The following is a 24,795-nucleotide window of genomic DNA, read 5'->3' on the forward strand; positions in this document are numbered from 1 at the left end:
ACTCAAATTCAATCATTATGGAAGAGATAATACCAAACCCAATTTGCTATTATTTCTTTACTGAGTTTTACGCACCTTTCAACCTTAGAACCAGAGTCTTGTTATCAGAAAAGGTATTTACCCATAAGCCCAATAAGTATTATGAATTTTTAAATTTTTGTCTTTTTTTAAACTTTCTTTTTTTTACTGTTTGGCCCAAGCAACTGGATGATGGTGCCGTTTATTTACTTATTCATTTATTATTGAATTTTTGAATTTTACTTTTTTATACAGCAGGTTATTAGTTATCCATTTTATACATATTAGTGTATACATGTCAATCCCAATCTCCCAATTCATCCCACCACCCCTGCCCGCCCCACCCCCCGCTGCTTTCCCCCCTTGGTGTCCATACGTTTGTTCTCTACATCTGTGTCTCAACTTCTGCCCTGCAAACCGGTTCATCTGTATCATTTTCTAGGTTCCACATATATGCGTTAATATATGTGTAAATATATCTGTTTTTCTCTTTCTGACTTACTTCACTCTGTATGACAGTCTCTAGATCCATCCACGTCTCTACAAATGACTCAATTTCGTTCCTTTTTATGGTTGAGTAATATTCCATTGTATATATTCCATTGTATATATGTACCACATCTTCTTTATCCATTCGTCTGTCAATAGGCATTTAGGCTGCTTCCAAGACCTGGCTATTGTAAATAGTGCTGCAGTGAACATCGGGGTGCATGTGTCTTTTTGAATTATGGCTTTCTCTGGGTATATGCCCAGTACTGGGATTGCTGGGTCATATGGTAATTCTAGTTTTAGTTTTTAAAGGAACCTCCATACTGTTCTCCATAGTGGTGTATCAATTTACATTCCCACCAACAGTGCAAGAGGCTTCCCTTTTCTCCACACCCTCTCTAGCATTTATTGTTTGTAGATTTTCTGATGATGCCCACTGTAACTGGTGTGAGGTGATACCTCATTGTAGTTTTGATTTGCATTTCTGTAATAATTAGTGATGTTGAGCATCCTTTCATGTGCTTCTTGGCCATATGTATGTCTTCTTTGGAGAAATGTTTATTTAGGTCGTCTGCCCATTTTTGGATTGGGTTGTTTGTTTTTTTAATATTGAGCTGCATGAGCTGTTTATATATTCTGGAGATTAATCCTTTGTCCATTGATTCGTTTGTGAATATTTTCTCCCATTATGAGGGCTATCTTTTCGTCTTGTTTGTAGTTTCCTTTGCTTTGAAAAAGCTTTTAAGTTTCATTAGGTCCCATTTGTTTATTTCTGTTTTTATTTCCGTTACTCTAGGAGGTGGATCAAAAAAGATCATGCTGTGATTTATGTCAAAGAGTGTTTTTCCTGTATTTTCCTCTAAGAGTTTTATAGTGTCTGATCTTACATTTAGGTCTTTAATCAATTTTTAGTTTATTTTTGTGTATGGTGTTAGGGAGTTTTCTAATCTCATTCTTTTACATGTAGCTGTCCAGTTTTCCCAGAACCACTTATTGAAGAGACTGTCTTTTCTCCATTGTATATCCTTGCCTCCTCTGTGATAGATTAGTTGACCATAGGTGCGTGGGTTTATCTCTGGGCTTTCCATCTTCTTCCACTGATCTATGTTTCTGTTTTGTGCCAGTACCATACTGTCTTGATTACTGTAGCTTTGTACTATAGTTTGAAGTTAGGGAGTCTGATTCCTTCAGCTCCATTTTTTTCCCTCAAGACTGCTTTGGCTATTCGGGGTCTTTTGTGTCTCCATACAAATTTTAAGAGTTTTTGTTCTAGTTCTGTAAAATAATGCCATTAGTAATTTGATAGGGATTGCATTGAATCTGTAGATTGCTTTGGGTAGTATAGTCATTTTCACAATGTTATTCTTCCAATCCAAGAACAAGGTATATCTATCCATCTGTTTCTATCATTTTTAATTTCTTTCATCAGTGTCTTATAGTTTTCTGCATACAGGTCTTTTGTCTCCCTAGGTAGGTTTATTCCTAGGTATTTTATTCTTTTTGTTGCAATGGTAAATGGGAGTGTTTCCATAATTTCTTTTTCAGATTTTTCATCATTAGTGTATAGGAATGCAAGCGATTTTTGTGCCTTAATTTTGCATCCTGCAACTTTACCAAATTCATTGATTAGTTCTAGTAGTTTTCTGGTGGCATCTTTAGGATGCTCTATGTATAGTACCATGTCATCTGCAAACAGTGACAGTTTTGTTTCTTCTTTTCCAATTTGTATTCCTTTTATTTCTTTTTCTCCTCTGATTGCCGTGGCTAGGACTTCCAAAACTATGTTGAATAACAGTGGCGAGAGCGGACAGCCTTGTCTTGCTCCTGATCTTAGAGGAAATGCTTTCAGTTTTTCACAATTGAGAATGATGTTTGCTGTGGGTTTGTCGTATATGGCCTTTATTATGTTGAGGTAGGTTGCCTCTATGCCCACTTTCTGGAGAGTTTTTATCATAAATGGGTGTTGAATTTCGTCAAAAGCTTTTTCTGCATCTATTGAGATGATCATATGGTTTTTATTCTTCAATTTGTTAATATGGTGTATCACATTGATTGATTTGCGTATATTGAAGAATCCTTGCATCCCTGGTATAAATCCCACTTGATCATGGTGTATATCCTTTTAATGTGTTGTTGGATTCTGTTTGCTAGTATTTTATTGAGGATTTTTGCACCTATATTCATCAGTGATATTGGTCTGTAATTTTCTTTTATTGCAGTATCTTTGTCTGGTCTTGGTATCAGGGTGATGGTGGCCTCACAGAATGAGGTTGGAAGTGTTCCTTCCTCTGCCGTTTTTTTGAAGAGTTTGAGAAGGATGGGTGTTAGCTCTTCTCTAAATGTTTGATAGAATTCACCTGTGAAGCCATCTGATCCTGGACTTTTGTTTGTTGGAAGATTTTTAATCACAGTTTAAATTTCATTACTTGTGATTGGTCTTCATATTTTCTCTTTCTCCCTGGTTCAGTCTTGGAAGGTTACACCTTTCTAAGAATTTGTCCATTTCTTCCAGGTTGTCCATTTTATTGGCATAGAGCTGCTTATAGTAGTCTCTTAGGATGCTCTGTATATCTGTATAACTTTGTATATCTGTGGTGTCTGTTGTAACTTCTCCTTTTTCATTTCTGATTTTATTGATTTGAGTCCTCTCCCTCTTTTTCTTGATGAGTCTGGCTAATGGCCTGTCAATTTTGTTTATCTTCTCAAAGAACCAGCTTTTAGTTTTATTGATCTTTGCTACTGTTTTCTTTGTTTCTATTTCATTTACTTCTGCTCTGATCTTTATGATTTCTTTCCTTCTACTAACTTTGGGTTTTGTTTGTTCTTCTTTCTCTAGTTCATTTTGGTGTAAGGTTAGATTGTTTATTTGAGATTTTTCTTGTTCCTTGAGGTAGGCTTTTACTGTTATAAACTTCCCTCTTAGAACTGCTTTTGCTGCATCCCATAGGTTTTGTGTTGTCGTGTTTTCACTGTAATTTGTCTCTAGGTATTTTCTGATTTCCTCTTTGATTTCTTCAGTGATCTCTTGGTTATTTAGTAACATATTGTCTAGCCTCCATGTGTTTGTGTTTTTTTCCCTGTAATTGATTTCTAATCTCATAGAGCTGTGGTCAGAAAAGATGCTTGATATGATTTCAATTGTCTTAAATTTACTGAGGCTTGATTTGTGACCCAAGATGTGATCTATCCTGGAGAATGTTCCATGTGCACTTGAGAAGAAAATGTAATCTGCTACTTTTGGATGGAATGTCCTATAAATATCAATTAAATCTATCTGGTCTACTGTGTCATTTAAAGCTTGTGTTTCCTTATTAATTTTCTGTTTGGATGATCTGTCCATTGATGTAAGTGAAGTGTTAAAGTTCCCCACTATTACTGTGTTACTGTCAATTTCCTTTTTTATAGCTGTTAGCACTTGCCTTATGTATTGAGGTGCTCCTATGTTGGGTGCATATATATTTATAATTGTTATATCTTCTTCTTGGATTGATCCCTTGATCATTATGTAGTGTCCTTCCTTGTCCCTTGTAACATTCTTTATTTTAAAGTCTATTTTATCTGATATGAGTATGGCTACTCCAGCTTTCCTTTGATTTCCATTTGCATGGAATATCTTTTTCCATCCCCTCACTTTCAATCTGTATGTGTCCCTAGGTCTGAAGTGGATCTCTTGTAGACAGCATATATATCAGTCTTGTTTTTGTATCAATTCAGCAAGTGTGTGCCTTTTGGTTGGAGCATTTAATCCATTCACATTTAAGGTAATTATAGATATGTATGTTCCTATTACCATTTTCTTAATTGTTATGGGTTTGTTTTTGTAGGTCCTTTTCTTCTGTGTTTCCCACTTAGAGAAGTTCCTTTAGCAGTTGTTTGTAGAGCTGGTTTGGTGGTGCTGAATTCTCTTAGCTTTTGCTTGTCTGTAAAGCTTTTGATCTCTCCGTCAAATCTGAATGAGATCCTTGCTGGGTAATCTTGGTTGTAGGTTCTTCCCTTTCATCACTTTAAATATATCGTGCCACTCCCTTCTGGCTTGTAGAGTTTCTGCTGAGAAATCAGCTTTTAACCTTATGGGAGTTCCCTTGTATGTTATTTGTCATTTTTTGCTTGTTGCTCAATAATTTTTGTGCTTAATTTTTGTCAATTTGATTACTATGTGTCCCTGCATGTTTCTCCTTGGGTTTATCCTGCCTGGGACTCTCTGCACTTCCTGGACTTGGGTGGCTATTTCCTTTCCCATGTTTAGGGAAGTTTTCGACTATAATCTCTTCAAATATTTTTCTCAGGTCCTTTCTCTCTCTCTTCTCCTTCTGGGACCCCTATAATGCGAATGTTGTTGTGTTTAATGTTGTCCCATAGTTCTCTTAGGCTGTCTTCATTTCTTTTCATTCTCTTCTCTTTATTCTGCTCTGTGGTAGTTATTTTCACTATTGTATCTTCCAGGTCACTTATCCATTCTTCCGCCTCAGTTTTTCTGCTACTGATTCTTTCTAGTGTATTTTTCATTTCAGTTATTGTAATATTCATCTCTGTTTGTTTGTTCTTTAATTCTTCTAGGTGTTCATTCTTTAATTCTTCTAGGTCTTTGTTAAACATTTCTTGCACCTTCTCGATCTTTGCCTCCATTGTTTTTCCGAGGTCCCGGATCATCTTCACTATCATTATTCTGAATTCTTTTTCTGGAAGGTTGCCTATCTCCACTTCATTTAGTTGTTTTTCTGGGGTTTTATCTTGTTGCTTCATCTGGTACATAGCCCTCTGCCTTTTCATCTTGTCTATCTTTCTGTGAATGTGGTTTTTGTTCCACAGGCTGCAGGATTGTAGTTCTTCTTGCTTCTGCTATCTGCCCTCTGGTGGATGAGGCTATCTAAGAGGCTTGTGCAAGTTTCCTGATGGGAGCGACTGGTGGTGGGTAGAGCTGGCTGTGCTCTGGTGGGCAGATCTCAGTAAAACTGTAATCCACTTGACTGCTGATGGGTGGGGCTGGGTTCCTTCCCGGTCGGTTGTTTGGCCTGAGGCGACCCAACACTGGAGCCTACCTGGGCTCTTTGGTGGGGCTAATGGCTGACTCTGGGAGGGCTCGTGCCAAGGAATACTTCCCAGAACTTCTGCTGCCAGCGTTCATGTCCTCACAGTGAGACAGAGCCACCCCCTGCCTCTGCAGGAGACCCTCCAATACCAGCAGGTAGGTCTGGTTCAGTCTCCTATGGGGTCACTGCTCCTTCCCCTGGGTCCCAGTGTGCACACTACTTTGTGTGTGCCCTCCAAGAGTGGAGTCTCTGTTTCCCCCAGTCCTGTCGAAGTCCTGCAATCAAATCCCAGTAGCCTTCAAAATCTGATTCTCTAGGAATTCCTTCTCCCATTGCTGGACCCCCAGGTTGGGAAGCCTGACGTGCGGCTCAGAACCTTCACTCCAGTGGGTGGACTTCTGTGGTATAAGTGCTGTCCAGTTTGTGAGTCACCACCCAGCAGTTATGGGATTTGATTTTATTGTGATTGTGCCCCTCCTACTGTCTCATTGTAGCTTCTCCTTCATCTTTGGATGTGGGCTGTCTTCTTTGGTGAGTTCCAGTGTCTTCCCGTCATTGATTGTTCAGCAGTTAGTTGTGATTCCGGTGCTCTCGCAAGAGGGAGTGAGCACACATCTTTCTTCTCAGCCATCTTGAACCAATCCACCCAAGTGCATTTTAAAATAGAGGCTTTGAGCAACTAGCTAACCACATTTTAGGATCTCACCTGGAAACTGAGGAAGAAAATAATTGCACCCCCGGCTGATACAGCGGTGTGGACTGGAATTACTTGAAAGATCTATCTGCAACACAGCATTTGTGTCACTGTACAGTTTTGTGGACTGAGTGAGGAAAAACAACAAATAATTTAAGTTGGTTAGAGCTTCTGTATTTTCTAAGACTGCCACGTGCCTTAGGAATACTGTTTTATCTCCATACTTTGGATGACTTGTTCGTTTTTCTCTCCCTCTTTTTCTCTCTGTATATTTATGACCAGAGCAAAAATGTAAAAAAAAAAAAAAAAAATTTGTTACTTTGAATAGTCCTAAAAAGAAAAGAAAAAAATCAACCCCCTCCAACGGTCACTTTGTTGTTTTAGAATTTTAAGGTGGAAGTCTATTCAAATATCAGAAGTTGTAAAATCTAACCAGTAATAAAACCACTTATTGAAACTAAAAAACAAAAAAAAAAAGGGAAAAGAATGAAATATCCACCTAGTAATAGGTATGAATATTTAAAATACATGCATACAAAACAATAAGAGCACACACATACAACAAATCCACATTAAATTGCATTAGAATAGTTACTTAAGTGGGGAGCTGGGGAGAAAGGAAGTGGGAACAGGTTATGGGGACAAAAGGAGTAGACAGACAGGGAGATAGACAGATAGATAAGGAGAATAACCTGGCTCAGGCCAATGATGAAAGGGGGCCATGAATGGGTAAGTATGATTAATTCAACTTCCTTCATATAAATCCCCCAAATAAGTATTAATACATAAATAAATAAATAAACAAGATTACATTTTACATCAATCAAATTGACAAATGTAATGAGAATCGTAATACCTAGTGCTGACAAGGGTAGTAGGAGGTAGGCACCCTCATGTGTTTCTAGCAGGAGTGCAAATTACAGCTTCTTTAAAAGAGGGTAATATGTTAATATGTGTCAAAAGCTTAAATATGTGCCTATATACACTTAGGGCCAGCAATTACATGTCTAAGAATTTACCCTAATCAAACATATTTACCACAATTTCTATTAAAAATGTTTACATCATGGTTATTTATGATCATGGAAAAATGTGGAAGAAATGTCAAACAGAGGATTGGCTAAATGAATTATTGCACAGCCACAGATGGAAAGTTATACAACAGCTTTAAAAAGATGTTGTAGAAGGATAATAAATAGCATGGGGAAAACAGGCAATAAAACTATATATGCAGTGTGATTTTACTTTTGAAAAATAAATGCATCTATATGTGTCTGTGTGCACAACACACACACACACACACACACACACACACTACATAAATTAGGAAGACATTCACCAAAATACCAACAGCCATGATTTGGGAGAGCTTGAGTCAGGGATTTTCACTGATTTTATGCGCCTTGAATTTTACTGACTTTATTAGATGAATTCATCCGGTACTTAGGGGAAAAAATTTCTAAAGGAGAAAAAAAAAAGCCTATAGTCCTGTTCCCTAAGGCAGGTGCTGGGAAAATAGCTAGTTAATCTATTAACCACATTTGTGATACAGCTGAATGATTTGCTTGTCTTGGTGACATATTTGAATTTTTAGCAGGGTCTTCTGTAGACAGAGAGCTTGAACTGAAGGAATGACTTCCCAGCTGATGGAGGCTTTGGCAGGTCCACATGGAGAGAGATTTACAAGCACTCTAGCTTTTCAATGGTACATAAGTGAGAGGATAAAGGCAGACATTCAGCTCACCAGGAACACTCCTCAGGTTATCCTTTCTGTCTGCTGCCCCTCTATCTATACTCCTAAATCTACAACACAGCACACCCTGAGGGTTTTCAAATGCGGTGACCACCTAGGCTGAGCCCGACAAACAGAATTCTCAGATTCCACTCATCCACTGTGACCATTGGCAACTCCCAGCTGCTTGGACTCCCTGGGTTTTTCCTCAGCTCGTGTTGATTAAATGGCTATCCTTGAATCTACGTGTCTATAGAAACTAAAGACCCAAAGGAGGGACCACCAGCTCAAACCAGGCTTTTGATGGGCGAGTTCCCAGACTTCCTGGCCGCACTGGCGCAGCCTGCTCAGATCTGGGCAGTGATTAGCATGGAGGTGCTGGGTGCTCTGTGGGCAGCGTAAAAAAGGGAGGGGAGGGCAGAGCAGGGAGGGTGCCGGGTGGGGAATGGGGAAAAGAGAGAAAGAATGTACAAATGTACGCCACACAGTCTAGCTAAAATAACTGAGAACGTTAAGAACTGGGCAGAAAGCCAGAAGACTTGTCACTACTTTGTAATCCATAGCTGAAATATTTGGGGGTTCAGATTTGTCAGGAAGAATGGGATCTGTCTGGAAGATAAACTCCCTTGCACTTGTGGCGGGCTTTCTCGGCTGGTATGTGATACTTCTGTTCCGTCATCTGCCTTTGGCATACACGGCAAGGGTCCGACGAGCAGCACAAATGCCAAACACAGCCAGTCGCCTGCTAGAGCAGAGGCCCCAGGCAAAACACCACCAGCTGCTTTTTCCTTCCTCTCTCCATTTATTCTTTTCGAGAATGTCCAGAGAGGGAGGGGATTTGGAATACGATTGTCACCTGCTTCACTGGGCCTAGTTTACTCAGGAAACGAACATTCTAGGAGGGCACTCCTGTGGTCCTCCCTTCTGAATGGCTTAAAACACCCCGTGGATACTTCCCAAGTTCCGGTGACAGGTTTTTTTTTAAGAAGAATCACGGTTTCGGCACTCATAGGCACCCAGTGATCTCAGAGAAGAGGTAAATAAAGACAAGCAAAAGAAGGGTGGGAAAAGTAAGATTCTGTAATTTTCCTGAGGCCACAGGTAGCCAGGAATTGCTGACAGGGAGTAGATAATAGAAGCTAAATGGAAGTCGGGTTACCAGGAAGCCAGAGTCTAGGCATGCCTGTACAATCCTATGCTTTCTCCTCTGTGCAGCGGTCTAAATCACACTTCTTTCAATCAAAAGTTGTTCCAGAGGGCCTTATATGCGCTCAGCACTGTGGGGAATTCAGAAGGATAAGACCCGTCCCTGCCTCAGTAATCAGTCACTTCCTATAACAGACATTTTTTTTTTAATTTAAATGTTGAACCTTCTTTTTAATTTATTTATTTTTATTTTTGGCTGTGTTGGGTCTTCGTTTCTGTGCGAGGGCTTTCTCTAGTTGCGGCAAGCGGGGGCCACTCTTCATCGCGGTGCGTGGGCCTCTCACTGTCGTGGCCTCTCTTGTTGCGGAGCACAGGCTCCAGACGCGCAGGCTCAGTAGTTGTGGCTCACGGGCCTAGCTGCTCCGCGGCATGTGGGATCTTCCCAGACCAGGGCTCGAACCCGTGTCCCCTGCATTAGCAGGCAGACTCTCAACCACTGCGTCACCAGGGAAGCCCCTTAAACTGTCTTTATAGCACTGAAAGTAATGAATTCATATAATGGTAACTATTTGAAATGATCTTATTTATTTACTTATTTACTGACACTCTTCTCCCATTGAGAACGTAAGTTCCTGAACCACAGGGCAGTGTTCTGTCAGTTCACTGCAGTATCCCAGTGCCTGGGACGTGGAAGAGACTCAACAAATTATTCGTCGCATAAACAGAATGAAGGAGATGGGAATATCACTTGAAGCAATAAGTCCCCTTTACAAGACACTCAGCAATTAAGTGAGACACCGTAATTGCTGTAGAATACCAGAGGCTTGAACATGTGTATGATTAAAAGAGCAGAACAAAATGAGCGAAGACAGACTGGTAGGATGTGCTGGGCCCCCAGACTGAATATGTGATGTGGCAGTGAAATTGGGACTGACCCTCCAGTTCTGGGGGATGTTGGAGGGGCCATGGAAGAAACCAGCTTGACAGTGGCTGTCCCAACAGAACAAGGAGGGCTCCTATTTTCTTGAGGATTTCAGAACATCAGTTTCATAAATGCCTTTGCCAAGAGGCTCTTCCTGGGCACGGCCAGGCTGGGCTCAGCCACAAGCAGAATATAACGCCGAGACCCAGCAAGTACTGCTTTGGGCCTGGCTGCAAGGGGTCAGCGCTTCACGTCCACAAATGGTGGGGCTGCTCCAGTCAAACAAAATTCCAACAAATAATTAACTTTAGAAATTCTTCTGTTCAAACTGCAGCTTTTAAATCTCAGCCAGGTCAGTATCCTATAAGTAAATTTTACAGGTTTTCTTCTCATAAGTTTTCCTTCTAAATATACCTTAATGTTGGCTAAGAAACAAATCATTCCAGATTCTCATCATTTAATCGGAGCATTTAAAGAAAATAAAATGATCTCAACCTGCGATGAATACAGTAAACCGTTCTCTCTATTATATTTACTTCTCCATAATATACAAAAGTTGTTTAAAATCAGACACAAATGGCACAAACCCTTTGTTTACTAACGCAACCTATTTGATTTTCATTTGCATAAACTGATAAATAAAGGTACAGATTTGATAATGACAACAGCTGCCTTTTATTGTCCACATACTATGTGTCAGTCATAATATATTTACATTTTCAAACATCTTTTCTAACCTTCATATTAATGGCTTAAAGTAGATAATATTATCCCCATTTTACAGTGGAGGAAACTGAGGCTCCAAGTGGTTAAATGACTTGCCCAAAGCCATACAGCAGGAAGTGGTAGAGTTGAGATTCAACTCACACAAACCTAAAAAATGTTCAGTTGCTTGATTCTTTAAGTTTCAAAATCTAAGACCACACAGCAATCAGATATAGAATAAGCTGCAGAGGTTTTTGTGTTTGTATTTTTTCACATCTCTGTAAGCAGCAGCTAACCCTGCCTTGATTACCAGCTCACTACAGGCAAACATGGTCTCTTGGCTTCATATTCGCAGGACCTTGAGCAATGGTCAATAGAGAATGAATGGAAGAGTAGGGGACAGGGAACAGGAAAGGACAATGGGGAGCAAAAATCCAAGTCTCCTAACATACACGGAGGGCTTACAGGTGCCAGGTGCCGTCCTAAATGACATGTGTGAATTCCCTCATTCAATCTGCACAATGCTATATGGCAGATATCACTGTCCCTGCTTCAGCCGCAGGCAACTGAAGCACAAAGTTAAAGAAGAGGCTGTTTGAAGTGACAGAGCCAAGACTGGCATCCAGGTGGTTTGGCTCCCAAGCCTACGGTCTCGTGCACTGTATCACCCTCCCGCCCATCTCTGGGTCTGCAGTATGAAGGCAGCACCTGCCATGGGCACACACAGCTCCATCCTCAAACTTTTGCGAATACTGGAAGTTTTAAGTAGACAAAGCAAATGCTGATACACATATAAAAATTGGCTAAATTCTGCTCTTTCTCATCTCAAGGTCTACAGTCTTGAGCTAGTCATTTTAAACTAATCTTGCATGGTGTGTGTTAGTTTGGTTGTTTTAACTTTTCTTCTTATGGGCTTTTATATCTATGATTTGTGTGTACAGTTCAGTAGTCCCACCAGAGTAAAACAGAGGTTGATTGAAAAGAGGGGCAAGACAGGCAAGGAAGAATGTTCTCAGGATGGGCGAGCTCAGTCTGGATCTAGATTTAGATTTAATACCAAGGTTTCTAAGAAGAGGTAATGAAATCACCACTCTGGTAGAGAGAATACAGTAAGTCCAGGACAAGTGGTACCTAAGAGCCATGGGGGAAGGGTGCAAGGTCACGTGGTGTTGGGGGGTGGGACAAAGAACATCCATACATGGGTCAAGCTTGACCATCAGGCTGGGGTTAAGAGATGGGCTGTTAATTCCTAGAAAAGGGTCACAACAGAACAGGTGGCAGGAACCAAAGGAGAACCCCAGTCCTAGGACCTAGTGTCCATGGGGTCAAGAAGGAATGTTGGACCAGATCCAGGTGGTGGCAAAAGAAGCCTAGGGATTAAGGCAGAAGCCTGAGAGCCAGGCCTAAAAGTGAGTTCTAGGCATTAAGAGGGTGACTACTCCTTGGCCCTCCCTGCTGTAGGGAAGAGGTAACTTACACATTGCCGGTGTCCGATTTAGACTGGTATAAAAACTGGATGGGGCTTCCCTGGTGGCGCAGGGGTTGAGAGTCCGCCTGCCGATGCGGGGGACGTGGGTTCATGCCCCGGTCCGGGAGGATCCCACATGCCGTGGAGCGGCTGGGCCCGTGAGCCATGGCCGCTGAGCCTGCGCGTCCGGAGCCTGTGCTCCGCAACAGGAGAGGCCACAGCAGTGAAAGGCACGCGTATCGCAAAAAAAAAAAAAAAAAAAAAAAAGAAAGAAAAAACCTGGGTGGTGCTGATCCTTCAGGTAAAGTGATCAAAGCGTCAAACTCTCAAGTTGGGGAAGGCAGAGGAAATGAAGCAGTGACTGGTATGGGACACAAAATGTGATCTACATTTACAATGCTATTCAGTTTAATCAAGCACAAGATTATAACAATAATATTAATATATGCACACATGTGTACACGTTTGTAAGCATGTGTATACACCAAAAATCTCAGGGGAAGTGTGGCAGTGATAAAGGGCCCTAAGGATGCAGTTCTCTGGCAGGACTCAGGGCCTTCTTCCACCCCTCCCTGGTTTACCTGCTCCAACTCTTTCATTGAAGAGTCATTGCATCTACGTGCCAATTGGCTCTGCCCCAAATTTCTCACTCTCCCTTGTATTCAACATAGCGAGCATGAATATTAGTCAGGTAATTTCTGGTAATGCGTTTCCTCAGCACAGTGTTCACTTCCTTTTGGTTTTGATGGGTCAATAAAGTGCCAATTGACGCCAGCCAGAACATAAATGACCCTGCCAGGAGGAATCAGTCCAAAACAACCTGTTGTTACCATAAAATGGCAGGCTCATTTTGAAAAGTTTAGCACTTTCTGGAAGAGCGCTGGTTCACTGACCGAATTCTAAGGTCAACGGGGAAAAGTCACCAAAAGTGGTGCAAGCACAAATATTTCAAATAATTCCGACAATGAGAAAGCTTATTTATAAGGAAAGATTTTTTTGTGCAATCTCAGCGTCGAAACAGTATATGGAAATTGATCACAAGTTTATCTTTAATTTTTAAGATCATTCTCTTTCTCCTCGTCTCTCCCCTTGCTCTCTCTTTTCTTCTCATTTTATGTATAAAAATGCAACCAGGCTGAACTAAAGCAAATTGGTTTAATTCCCTGGAGGGAGCATGAACAAATTTTCCCAGCAACTTTCTACTAAGGCATTTGTGTATGGGTATGTGGATGGAATGTGAAAGCAGTCAGCTACGTAAACCAGTAATCAAATGAAACATTACCCATTTCAAAGTGCCCTGAAACAGCATTAACATCACCAGTTAAAACACTGGGCTTGGGAGAAAGAAAAGTGGCCAGAAAGGAAAAGATAAAAGTAAACATGTAGGTGGGACATGTGGTAGAGGGGAGGTGGTACGGAGGCAAGAATAAAATCCACAGGGAATTAATTCCCTTTCAAAAGCAAATCTGTTGCAGGAGTGCTAGCAGGAGGTCTCTTTGATGGTATAGAAGAAAGGAGTAAAGAATACATCCAATAATTTCATCAAATTGAAATTTCAGCAGTTTACCTAAATTGCCAAACCATTAGACACTTATAAACGTGTTTGTATGCACCCACTTTGAGCCTTTTCTAAAATAACAGATAAACAGAACATGACTGTAATAAACATTAAGGGTTCTTTTCTCTTTTATGGCTGAGACTTCTGTTGAAACACTGGTCCTACAGGATCACCAAGGGATAGGACATTCCTTCATTCCTCAAACAGTTGTTCAACAAACGCTGCACAAATCTGAACTCTTTGTGCAGCCCTTGATGTTGGGGATACAGAGTTATAGAAGAATTCTTACAGATCTCAAAGAGATCTATAATGCGACTGGCCCCTGGCCCCGCTCTCCTCACATCTGCATGGCATGCACAGTACCAGTGTTTCTTCTCAAGATGGTTTCCACAGTCCCGTGGACTCTGCCTATGACCACGACCTGGAGTGGAGACGGCCAGCAGCCTCCTCCACAGAGGACCTTCACCTGACCTTGGAGCTCATTCGGCCTGCACACCTGATGAATAAATGCACTTGTTCTCTTTCACCATTTCCCCTCCAAATGATTTTTCTAAAAATCTAACAAAGGACATGCAAGAAAGGAGTCTACAGTTGCTTACAGCTCTGGGTGGCCCCAGATGGCTTGGGGGCAGGGGATGGCTTTCTCAGTGGCCCGGCCGACCGTGGCCCAGTCAGTGATTACCTGCACAGGAGTGGCGGTCTTGGTAGAAGCCGTTCCCACAGGTGGACACGCACTGGCCATGCTGCAGCAGCAGGGGAGGCTGGCAGGACGAGCACTCTAGCCCACTGGTGCACATGGAACACTGAGGCTGGCAGGCTGACTCGGACAAGGTTGGGAGAAAGAGAAAGGGAATCTCTGATGAGTTCGAGGGCACCACCCAGTGCCAATTCCTACACAGCCCAATTCTGAGGCTCTGGAGACACAGAGAACAAAACAGGCAGGAAAAGAACTCTAGAGCCTTCATTTACGTAGCACATATTTCATGCCAGGCACTGTGCAAAGTGCTTTACATATATGAATACATTTAATCTTCACAAAAACTCTATGAGGTAGAGAGTATTAATCCCAATGTTAATACTCATAGAGGTTAAGTAACCTGCTCGAGGTCAAGGTCACATGAAGCTGGCATTGGAAGCCAGGCAGTTAGGCTCAGGGGTCTATGCTCTTTTCTTCTTATCCAATTGCCCTCAATATCTTTCTCACTCAACCATTTTACAAGAATATCCCTTATGGCAGAGATATAAATAACTTCCAAAAAGGCTGAAGATTATGAATCAGGAGAAAGAGTAGGGAGAAGTGAATAATTACAAAAATAATAAAAGTGGTTGATTTTTATTGAGGCCTGACTACATCCTAGACACTATTCTAGGCACTTCACATGTATTGACACATGTAATCCTCTCAAGACCCTCCTGAGGAAGGTACCGGTATTACCCCACTTTACAGGTAAGAATACTGAGGCACAGAGAGGTTATACTCACAGCCAGGATATGAACCTACACACTCTTAAATGGATAATTAACCCCACGAGTCAGAGATAGGAGAAAAAGTAACTATGATTTGGCCTCAACCAAGCCAAATTCTCCCAGGTAAGAGCTCCCTCCCAGAGGTACTATAAGAATTCTGATTGCACATGAACCCATTCTGGATCCTCTGGTAACTCACAAGAGATAAGCTCTGTTACCAACTACCTGTGTGATATTAAGCAAGCCAGCTAATTCTCTGGCCCACAGGTTTCCCATTTGCGAAATGAGAAAGTTCTCATAAGTGATCTCGAAGGTTCATGTCAACTCTAAAGTTCTATCTTGGATTATAGCAGGGTTTCTTTTTTTTTAAGATTTTTTTGATGTGGACCATTTTTAAAGTCTTTATTGAATTTGTTACAATATTGCTTCTGTTTTATGATTTGGTTTTTTGGCTGCAAGGCATGCGGGATCCTAGCTCCCCGAACAGGGATCGAACCCGCAACCCCTGCATTGGAAGGTGAAGTCTTAACCACTGGACCACCAGGGAAGACCCTATATGAGGGTTTTAATAACTGACACCAAGCATCTCAATGACTACCCTTGAAAGTTTTCAAAAGTGAAAAATCCAGCCATGACTACCTAGTAAGCATCTGACTGCCCCATCATCTACCTCCCCGGGAAGCCTGGGAACACCCATCAAATGTTAGAAGAAAGAGACTTGCAAGTAGAGAGGTCAAGTAGCCTATGGATGACATTACTCCCTTCTAATGGTTTTTGGAAATTGTTCATTTCCTGTGCCATGACCCCATCCTGGACACCAATGAGCCTCAGTCCCCCTCTGGGCTGTCTGCCTGGAGCCGTACCTAAACAGAGAGCACCGGCTTGGTAAAATCCCAGACCACAGCTGTGCACACACCGTCCATTCCGCAGCATCTTTGTGGGGTCCTGACAGAGGTCACAGTGGTCTGGCGACTGAGAGCAGGTCAAGCAGTCTGGGTGGCAATGAACTACAATCAAGGACAAAGAGGAGAGCTCAGTAAAGACCACGTGATTTCTCTTACATCCTTCTAACAAAGGATCTATGGGGTATATGGACCTGTAGAGAACACGGAGAACAGAAAACTCTGGTCCCTATGAAAAAGGACACCAAATAGCAAAACTGACTTCAATGCAAGATTTCAAGGAATTGCTCCTTGTCTGAAATACCATCACTGTCTCCTGTCTCCTGTCTGCTTAAAGTGAAGATGCTAAAAACATTACCAAATTAGCCCTACTGAATGCTTCTACCTCCTAGAATACCTCTAGAAATAGGAATGACTAGTGCCATAATATTGAATAGATGATTTAAGCAGATTCAATAATTTATAATTTCTTAAATGTTCTTCTTAACCTTTGATGTGCATAAAAGGTTAGGACATAAAACCTACACTGCTTAAAAATAGTTATTATTTTCTTTAAAAAATACAGTCAGTTTTCTTCTTTTTCTCCAAGATTTCAAATCTCATTCCCAGTAATTGGGATCATCACTGAACTTAGTGGTATTTGTCAGCAAAGGACGTTTTCAGTTTTCGAAGTTGTCAAGGACCTAATTTTCAAGGTATGGGACATTATAATATGCTAAATATTTGTTTTGGAAAGCCCAGAGAGACACTTTAGTGAAGGTAACGTAATTAAACCCTAAAGTTGCTATTCTTTTCCCATGGTAAACTCTTCACAGAAACACTGATTAGCCAGAACACATTGAGTATAAGCGCAACTGCCTATATGAAAAACTGCAACCCATAGATGAAAACAATTAATTATGAAATATGAATAGAAGGAAATGCCACTTCTCCAAGAGAGACTGAGCTTATAGGCAAATTACTGCTCAGCCAGAGCAGCTTTAGTGCTTGCCAACAATTATTAACTGGAACTAATTCAACCCCAGGTGATTCGAAGGCAGAGTTGCAGAACAAGTAGATAAAATTTTCTTTTGGAAGAAATTAATGAGTCTTTAAACTTCAAAAACCCATCTGAGAACTCCAAAAGCCATCTGTTTAACAGTTCACCTTAAAGAAATGAACGTCCATAACAAACTTTCAGCAATTTTTCTTCTATCTTCAACAATGGAACAGTCCTAATGCATATATTTGCTTTTACAAGTTGTCAAATATTATGTTATTTGATGTTCACAATAATTTTGCAAGGTAGATAAGGCTGTTTTATCAACAAGAAAATTAAGATTCGGAGAGGACCAATGACTTGTGCAAGGTCACATACTCATAATCAGTAGACTTTGGCAAACACATGGACAAAGCATCATTTGTTAGAAAAATTAAGAATAAACAAACAAACAAACGCAGTGGGTGACTAAAGAAAATGAAGCAAGGGGTGGGAGGAGAGGAGATCTCTCTGAATTTTTTGGCAGTAAAAACATCTCAGCAGAAATAAACTGGACATGGACCCACCTGATGTGCAATCTGGACAGCACTGTCCCTTCACCGCCTGAGCTAGTGTGGCTACCGGACACGGAGGACAAGAGGGCTCGTAGCAAGTTACCTGAGCCCCCCGGCACTCACACAGCTTGCAAGGGCCATCCTCCCACTTCTCCCCCTCCTGCAGGAAACGGTAAAGAATGACACTGTTACCAGAGTGCAAAGATTCAGAAGACAGTTTGCTGGTGGAGAACGTATAATTTCCATAAGAGACAAGGTGAAGGCTCCTTGTCAAACCTAACTCAAAGCTAACTCTGAAATAGGACAGTGGTAGAAGAGTTCTAAATTTAAAAGGATAGTATCTCTCCTTCTTTGTTTATAATTGGTTTATTTTAATGTAGAATCCAGGCAGAAAGATAAAGTGCGAAAGCATACTGGAACTTCCAGAATAAGCAGGAAGCACATAACACTTGTTTCTCAAACTTATCTCAGCAAAAAAAAAAAACCACACAAAAGGGGATTACTATGTACCTAGTGATTAGCAGGTACATTAAATACAGTCTTTATAATAACAGTAGGAATCTGTTTAAAACCCTGAATTTCCTTATTGTTATTACAGTAAGAGTAACAGTAGGGTCATTGTATTTTAAAAATGACAGCTCTTGCATACCCACTTTTAGTGGGCTGTGGATGTGCCATGAATATTCTTTTCAGCCAAGCACACAATGGTAATAAACATTAGTACTTTGAGAGAGAGTCCAAAGTGAATTATAAAGAGCAATTCCTTTTTGCTTGCTGTCCTATTCACCCTGGAGATAGAAAGGAGAAAAGGTTCCTACAAGAATGTTTAGGGAGATGAAAAGGTAAAACAAAACAGAATAAAAGAGCATACTTGAAAATAAAGCTCTGATAAAATGTTTATTAAGCCAGCTGATGTTAAACATTCCAAACAATTAATGTGACAGTATTCAGCAACAGTGAATGACAGTGTTAGAAAAATGAGGAATATTATCTTGAGAAGGTAGAATTGCTTTTCTTCCATTTCAAGGCAGACTGGGTTCCTGGCCCCCTTATTCTATAACCTCAAAAACTGTAAGCTTGCTCATGTGAACAAACACGCTTGCACTTTCCCTTAAAAAGAAATCATACAACGTTGTCCTGCAAACAACTTAGAGAGAATGAACACTCAGTAGTGCCTGGGGAACAAACACACCCCAGACCCAAAAAGCTCTCTCTTCAGTGCTCTGCAGTACATGAAATTGTGCTGATGGGTAAACTGAGTTTTCCAGGCCAGAAAAATTGAGGAGAAAATCATCACAAGAAAGGGAAAGGACCTGTGTAGGAGCTTGTAGTTGGAGAAGTGTTAATTATCATTCGTGGGGCAAAAAAATAAGCTAAAGAAAGGAGGATAGGGCTTCCCTGGTGGCGCAGTGGTTGAGAGTCCGCCTGCCGATGCAGGGGACACGGGTTCGTGCCCCGGTCCGGGAAGATCCCACATGCCACGGAGTGGCTGGGCCCGTGAGCCATAGCCGCTGAGCCTGTGCATCCGGAGCCTGTGCTCCGCAATGGGAGAGGCCACAACAGTGAGAGGCCCGCGTACCGCAAAAAAAAAAAAAAAAAAGAAAGGAGGATAAATTCAATAAATCCAAGTCTTGGTTATCATTACAATTCTTAATCCCAGACCACATTGTCAGCAAATATACCTGTTAAAAGTACTAAGGCACTAAGGTTCCCCAGGAGAGTTTATGCAGATAATTGCTTAAAAGGATTTTATACATATCTATGTACAAGCTAAAAATCTATACTTACTGGAATATGTTTAACTTTACTCGCATTTGAGGACATCTAGAAACAGAGAGAAACAGAAACGTATTTATTATTATACCACTAAAAACACCATTAGGCTGATCTTTTCATTAGGAAACATCCATTCCTCCCCAAGTAACAAGCAACTTCATTCACTGGTTATGAGTAGAAATAAGATCTATCTATATCAGAAACAAGCAATATGAGGTGAAGACAACATGCCTAGCGAATATTTTTGAGTTCTTATTCTCACTTTGTGCTGGGGTATCTGGCTTCAATTCCCCTCAATACGAAGGACTTTGCAGTCAAGAGATCTAAGCTTATAAGAGCAAATTCTTGAAACTTATATGGTACTGGAGCATCACGGGGATTTGTGCTTATTTGAAACAACTTGCTTTTGTTTAATTCCACTGGGCTTAGTTTACCTCCAAAAATGGACAGGGAAATTAATACTGTGATTGAGAGAGAAAACTTGAGTTCAATATTTACAGAATTTAATCTCCTAAATTCTTAGGAAACAAGGATGACTAAATGATGAAATATCAATACGAAACAAACAATGCCAACAGCATGATAATAACCATAGTAATGATCACATTTTTAAGCTTTCTTATATGCCAGATATTGTTCTAAGTTTATACATATCATCTCAATAGACCAATGAGGTAAGTACTATTTTTATCTCTATAACTGAGGATTAAGTAACTTGCCCAAGGTCACAGTCAGTATGTGGCAAAGTAGGGATTTGAACTTAGAGCCTGAATGTTAACCCTATGCAATACTACATGCCCAGCTTATACAAAAAACTGGCAGGTTGACAGATGCAGTTTGCCTAAACCGGGAGGAAAAAGGGTGTAGGAATCACTTCACAAATCAAAGTACCTAATCCTAATTCTTATAATCCCTTTTTGATTGGTCAATGATGCAATTGTACTTACGATCAACTGGCATACTTTTAAGAACACAGTGAATTTATCAACATTCCAAGAACCCCATGTGGAAAATAAGGGCTATATAAATAGAGCAAATTTGAAGAGATTAAGATAAATATTTTTCCTTTGGGGTATATAATTTTTCCTTTGGGGTATATAACTTAGGGAGAAATAAAGCTTTAGCTAATAGAGTTTTAGAGTTGGACTATTGCAAAAACCTTCTAAACGGACCACCTACTTCCACTCTCGCGCCCCCCCCCCCCCTCACTGGCCCACGTGGCAGCAAAAGTAATCCTTTTGCACGTAAGCCCCATCACAGCACTGTTCTGATCAAAACTGCCCAGAAGCTCCCATCGGCATCAGGGTAAAACCAGGGTCCAGGCTACCTGCTGGATCTCATCTCAACTCCTTTCCCCCTCATTCCTTGCCTCCAGCCAAACTCACTTTCTTGGACATGCCAAGCACACTTCTGCTTCACTGTTTTTTTTTATTTCCTGATCCCTCTTCCTGGTATGTTTCTCCCCCAAGATATCCCTGGCTCGCTCCCTCACTCCCTTCAGGTTTTGCTCAAATTTCTCCTCATGAGAAGACTTCCCCCATCATCTGACGTAAAAGAGCACCTCCCCCCCTCAGTTACTCCCCAGCTGCCTTGTTTTCCAGGCAGCACCCATCACCCCCTGACACGTGTGTTTGTTGTGTGTGTCCCCACGCTAGAACGGAAACTCCCTGAGAGCAGGGACTCTGCATGCTGTGTCGGCTTCTGTATCTCCAATACCGGGAACATAGTAGGTGTGCAATCACGTTCGTTAAACAAATGAATGGGTAAAAGAAATGAGAAGGAAATGCCCCCTTATTAAATTAGTTTTGGATGATTAATTTTTGTTAGTCTTCGGTCATTAGCCTGATACTCACAAATTCTGCATTTTCTTCATATACACAATAACCATTCCTTGAAACGCATTCAGGACAGCATTTTCCATCTAAGTGAATTAATTCTTCACCCTGTAGAAGTAAGGGTTGCACAGGCACATATCAAATTAACATCTCCAGGTAGCAGCGCTGAATTGCGAAGCGGCTGAATTCCCTGACTGGAATGAAAAACCTTAACTCACCCCTCTCCTTTGGCCCACGGCTTATTCCATCTCCCCTGTGCTATCTTCCTATGAAAAGCCTAGTCAATACAGCTCACCCCTTCCTCCAAGTGCTTTTGCTTTCCAGTTCTGGTGATACTTGTGCATGATTTCCTACCCATGACCAGGAATTCACACGAAGAAGAAGAATGGCCAAGAGTAATGTTATAGTCTTGGAAAGTTATGAGTTTCAGAAAAGGATCAGGCTACCTTAAATATACAAGGCTTGAACTTGTGAGTTGGTTTCATTAACAGTGCTCAAATCAACCCAACACTTTCCCCTGAATACAAAATCAGACACATCCCTATATGCACAGGCGAAGTCTCGGGCATAAATTAAGCAGCAGAAGACTAATTTCTATTCAATATTCTGAAACTGTTACCCAGTTCACATAATCACTATTTAAAAAATTATAAGGGGAAGGAAAGACATGCCACCCTAGGAAGGTAGATATTAAAGTTATCATTTTAACTTCCCAACATCAATCATTTCAAATTTTTAATTTTTATCACAAAATAATAAATGCTTACTATAAAAAATTAAATAATTCTGAATTCTATAACTTAGAAAACATAATTTCACTGTAGTCCTACCTCCCAGGGAAGCGGCTATTAAAAATACAACCTCTATTTACAATTTTTCATATAAATATACTAACATCTAATATCTATAGGCTAAAGAGTATTCTTTAAAGCACTTTCTACTTTCTAAAGATATATCTACTTTCTAAAAGATGGTGATGTTTCTTTACATGAAGACATTATTTAATTTGTGATTTATATTACATTTGAAGTGCAAAAACCATCATAGGTAAAAATGGAATAATGTAAAATTGCATAAACAGAATAATCACAATATTTTATGTTTAAAAATGCTGTACACTAAAGAAAAATATAAAATAAAAGCATTAGTTGTCTTTGAATTGTAGCATTATGGACTTTAAAGTCTCTTTTTTATTTCTCTTGAGCCTTCAATTTTCTAAAATGAATATGTATTATTTTAATGAAGGAAAAGATCCCTTTTAAAAGAAACACAAAAATATATGAATGACTGTAACTTTTTATAGTATGTGAAAAGTTATTTCAAAAAGGAGGGAGTTAGATAGATCACTGTTCCTCAAAATTTCATGCCAACCAGAGGCCAACGGAGAGCAGGGTGTGCTATAAGGAACAGACGTATTTACATATAAATTGTTTTGCAGAAACGTGACAAACCAGCTGGTAGTGAAGGCCTAACCCACAAACACAGTGAAATTTGCTTTCAAAGCATATAAAGAGGTTTATAAACATGTAATCTAAGTCACTTAAAACAATGTTTTGAAACAAGACAGAGTATGTGTACTCCTATTAAAGACGAAACGCATGAGAGATTCTTAAGTGCCCGCTACAATACCTACAGACAGAACTGAAAATGGACCCTGCATCACCCGGATAAGGCAAAGAAGGTAGCTTTTCTGAGTCTTCAAATGCTGCTGTAAATAACAGCAAGCCCTGCTCCTGGGGAACAAGGATGCAGGTTTGGTGAGGTAGGAATTGCTAAATAGATTTGCTATTTATAGACATCTGGATGCCCCAATCTGCATCAGTTCACTGTGGTGGGGAGCTTGCTCTAATTAGCATCTGACTTTGGCTTTGAGAAAAATTGCTTTGTGAAACAAAGCTAACTTTTTTCTTTCTAAGAGGATTCTGCTGCTTAGGCCAGATGGAATTCGCTAACCCCTCTCCACTGAATCACATCAACATTCATCCATCAGACGAAAGACCCTGTTATTCCACTAAGCTGCCCATTGCAAAAGAAAACACTCTTTTGCGGGAATTTCCCTCTGCTGGAGAAAGGAAAGGCACCTCACGTTTACGGCATGCCTACCCTCTTCCGTGCACTTTGCCACAAGCTTTGATCCCCCCATCACTTTATCCCTCATACATGAATGCGAGCTAATAGTCCTTTTTTAAAAAAAAAAGTAAATTGACTTCTTCTTCTGAATTCATGCTCAAAGATAATACTAAATATAGAAACACATGGAAATCGTCATATTGCACTATTCTACTGTTGATTTACTTATGTTTCCGAGTCCAGGAATTTGGTTTTATATATCAAAGACAAGGCTCATGCCACTTTCTCCTTTTTTTAACAAAGAAAAACTGTTTGCTGATTTCAGTGCAATTCGGAACGCTGCTGTTGATAACAGGGCAACAATTATTACAATGGTTGCAGGTGCACAATTTTGCCTCTTTCTCTAGAGGTTTACTTTTCTGCACCTTTGCAGATGTAGACACACTCAGACTTATTCCACCTTTTGTATGCAAGATTAGAAATCAAATGATCTTGATATATTTTAGAAAAGGCAGAAAGTAGGGCAGAATTGAATAAAAATGCTAGTAGCATACTTTCACTGCTCCCCTTGGCAGATTTAGCCATTTTCTCCAGGTGCTCCTAAGGCATTTAATTCATATTAATTCATAACCATTGTTGCCCCTGTAGATTATAATTTCTGTTTTGGTATCTGACTTCCACCAAAGCCTGGGAACTCTTGAGATTAAAATGTGTCTTATTCATCTTTTTATCTCCAAGCCAAGCAGAAGTTAGGAAGTTAGTATCCCAGGCTTTCATAATGTCATTAGCCAGAGCTATTTACAGAAGTATGGCACAGAAGGAAGGTTAAGGGATATTTGTGTAAGATTCAATTCTGGTTAAAATTTCACCTCTGGTAGTATATCCAGTTTAGAACCCAGTGCCTTAAAACAAAATATGGGTATGTGCTAGTTGATTCAAGATCTGCAGAAATAGACTGACTAAAGGCATTAGAAGTCCTCAATTCATAAAAGAGAAGATGGAGGGCTTCCCTGGTGGCGCAGTGGTTGAGAGTCTGCCTGCCGATGCAGGGGACATGGGTTCGTGCCCCGGGCCTGGGAGGACACCCCATGCTGCGGAGCGGCTGGGCCCGTGAGCCATGGCCGCTGAGCCTGCGCGTCCGGAGCCTGTGCTCCGCAACAGGAGAGGCCACAGCAGTGAGAGGCCCGCGTACCGAAAAAAAAAAAAAAGAGAAGATGGGTAATACTGGGAGGAGGATGAGTTGGGACGAGATAGTGCTATGGGGTGGCTTGGGGAACCCGGAGGCCCTTTCCACTTACTGAAGCAGCTGCTCCCCATTTTCCTAAGAACAGAGGACAGGAACTGGCTTATGCTACCAAAGGCAGGAGCCATGGAAGACTGGCAGGTACTTGGAAATGCATTACATTGGGGATAGCAGGTCAAATTATTTTCTGTGCCTGAGACTCTCTGT

General features: G+C 40.7%; 1 protein-coding gene across 1 annotated transcript in view; it reads right to left on the minus strand.

Moving 5' to 3' along the window:
• FRAS1 (Fraser extracellular matrix complex subunit 1) overlaps positions 1–24,795 on the minus strand; it is a 463,438-nt gene that overhangs the window by 226,739 nt on the left and 211,904 nt on the right. The window contains exons 10-14 of the mRNA XM_029235334.1: positions 21,294–21,383; positions 19,453–19,488; positions 17,677–17,824; positions 16,093–16,236; positions 14,445–14,579 (exon numbers count right to left, since the gene is read on the minus strand). Coding sequence (XP_029091167.1) covers positions 14,445–14,579; positions 16,093–16,236; positions 17,677–17,824; positions 19,453–19,488; positions 21,294–21,383 — 553 coding nt within the window. The remainder of the gene's footprint in view (positions 1–14,444; positions 14,580–16,092; positions 16,237–17,676; positions 17,825–19,452; positions 19,489–21,293; positions 21,384–24,795) is intronic.

This window comes from Monodon monoceros, unplaced genomic scaffold (genome assembly GCF_005190385.1).
Source record: "Monodon monoceros isolate NGI ecotype Baffin Bay Population unplaced genomic scaffold, NGI_Narwhal_1 Super_Scaffold_20, whole genome shotgun sequence".
NCBI classification, from domain to species: domain Eukaryota; kingdom Metazoa; phylum Chordata; class Mammalia; order Artiodactyla; family Monodontidae; genus Monodon; species Monodon monoceros.